The following is a 2,220-nucleotide window of genomic DNA, read 5'->3' on the forward strand; positions in this document are numbered from 1 at the left end:
GAGGCTCATTCTACCAAAGGGAGTGTCCCTCTCACCCGATACTCAACTAATGCTACAAAGAGACGGAGTCTTTGAGGAATCTATATTTGATGACCTTGGTCTTCCTTTTGTAAAGTCACTCTTCACTCCACGTGATTTCCTCCTCTTGTTGCAGTATCTCTTTGTTGTTTCACCAATCAAAGGCTCTGATTCTACCGTTCAACGGTTCTTTATGCCTATAGTGTTACCTCCTGAAAGAATGAGTGAAGAACAGAAGAAGGCCTTCACTGCAAAATGTGACCCACTGGTCATTACATTCAACAGTAAACTAGTACTACAGGTAATGCACTGACAATGTATTTGTATTGTATTACTGTCTCTCTCTTTCTCTACAGGGTCTGTTTCCTACATTGATTGTCTCTTTATTGAGTCGGAAGGAAAAGCCTTATTTCTTTATTGATAGTCGTTCAAAAAATTTTCCCCAGCAGCTCCGATATGCTGTTAGTCTCTACTCGGAGGATCTGTTTGGATCAATATTCCTGTGTGATAATCTCAAATCAATTGAGATTATTTTCACCGGTCTTACTAGAGACTGTTATACTCTTCGTCAGGTGATTCTAGAGTGTCTATCAGCCAGTGCTGAGCTCCTGTCTTATGACATGAAGGCACTGAAGATATCTGCTCTTCCTCGTTGTACTCGTAAACATACAATACTTGCTAATGATAGTGACCCTCATCCCATTACCATCTCTTACAAGGAGACTCCTCCAGTAATAGGCTGCAGTGTTGAAACTTTACCAGTTGAACTACTGAACAATGAGAAGCAAAGTCGTTGGTTACTAGGTAAGTGATATACTGCAAGGATCAGTATACTGGTATAATCTTTTTTTATTAGATTCATGTACCTCATCGGCTCCTCTCACTAATGCATGTACAAACATGCCACTTGAAGAAACTGCAGCAAGTAATTAATAGTAATCATTGGCTGCATTCTGTTATAATTAATTTTTAATAGTTTCATCTACTACATCAGCAACAGTTTCCACTATGATACCTTTAGCTCCTGTACAAAGTAAGTGCAATAATAGTGTATTATTGTATCATCATTTTTTATTAATAGATACAGTTGTTGCTGATACATCAGTTGCTGATACATTACCAGTAGAAACTGCAGTACTAAGTGAGTGAATATTCAAGTATAATTGTCTTTATTATAATTTCCTATAGATATGAGTCATGCTCCTCTACTAATAAAAGCTATTAGGACAATAGTGTTTGAATGGGAGATTCTGGGGACACAGTTGGATATAGAGCCATGCATGTTGCAACAAATAAAATATAATTGTCGTGATCAAGTACAAGTCTGTCGTAAGGAAATGATATATCATTGGATAGAGACTGGTACTGCTACACTACAAAAATTAATAGAAGGACTGGGAGTTGTAGGAAGAAATGATGTTGTTGCCGATATAAATAAATTGAAATAATTTTTTTGATTTCTTATTTGCAAATTACAACTGTTATTTTGTTTTGTGTTTCTGAAATAATTATTGATTGCTATGAACTAATGTGTGTACTGCTAATCATCTGTCCAAATGAACACTGAAGTGTGCACCCTCACAACAATCTGCATAATAGATAGCGTGGCACAATAGAACACAAAATTTATGAGGTATATAAGGAAGTTTAAACAACTATTTTTGTTTTAATACCATTCAAAAAGTAATAATAAAAATTATAGTTGCCTGTCAATAAGTTGTCATCAGTGCCTAGTTCCCACCTAATTAGAGGGAATGGAGAGGGAGAGAGAGGAGAGACAAAAATAGGATTTCATTCATTAAATACCAAACAATACTTAGTAAAAAAACTAATTAGATTGTTTGTATTATTTTCACTTACGAGTCTTGTCGGTGAAAGTTGTTATCTTTTTGAGTACATCAAGCTCAACCTGCTGACACCCACAGAGCAAAAGCCTCAAATCCTCAGGAGCCAAACCTTCCAATAGTAGTAGGGAGGACATCATATAAACCAGACTTCATTGAATAAAAGGGAGAAGAGAGAGAGAGAGAGATACAAGATACAGTGGTAAGTTTCTCAGCAGTAAACGTAACCAATCATTACATTAATTGATTAACAGCATCAAACAATCATTATGAATGAAAGGTCAGAGTGCCCCATTGCATCATCTCATTACATTATGTCCAATAAATGCACACAATTTCCACACACACACTTAACATA

The 2,220-nt window shown here is 36.0% G+C and overlaps 1 protein-coding gene and 1 long non-coding RNA gene across 2 annotated transcripts in view; one reads left to right on the plus strand and one right to left on the minus strand.

The window, feature by feature from the left end:
* The first annotated feature begins 6 nt into the window (after positions 1-6).
* Positions 7-1,562, plus strand: LOC109585754 (uncharacterized). The gene is made up of 6 exons (XM_020001880.1): positions 7-319; positions 375-822; positions 875-943; positions 995-1,051; positions 1,100-1,159; positions 1,207-1,562. The coding sequence occupies exons 1-6, from the start codon at positions 50-52 to the stop codon at positions 1,464-1,466; spliced, it is 1,164 nt and encodes a 387-aa protein (XP_019857439.1). The 5' UTR covers positions 7-49; the 3' UTR covers positions 1,467-1,562.
* A 139-nt stretch (positions 1,563-1,701) lies between these two features.
* The window catches only part of LOC109585755 (uncharacterized), a 703-nt gene continuing 184 nt past the window's right edge, over positions 1,702-2,220 (minus strand). The window contains exons 2-3 of the long non-coding RNA XR_002186638.1: positions 1,879-2,012; positions 1,702-1,759 (exon numbers count right to left, since the gene is read on the minus strand). This is a non-coding gene — a long non-coding RNA (uncharacterized LOC109585755). The remainder of the gene's footprint in view (positions 1,760-1,878; positions 2,013-2,220) is intronic.

Source organism: Amphimedon queenslandica, unplaced genomic scaffold, assembly GCF_000090795.2.
Source record: "Amphimedon queenslandica unplaced genomic scaffold, v1.1 AMPQUscaffold_13014, whole genome shotgun sequence".
NCBI lineage: Eukaryota > Metazoa > Porifera > Demospongiae > Haplosclerida > Niphatidae > Amphimedon > Amphimedon queenslandica.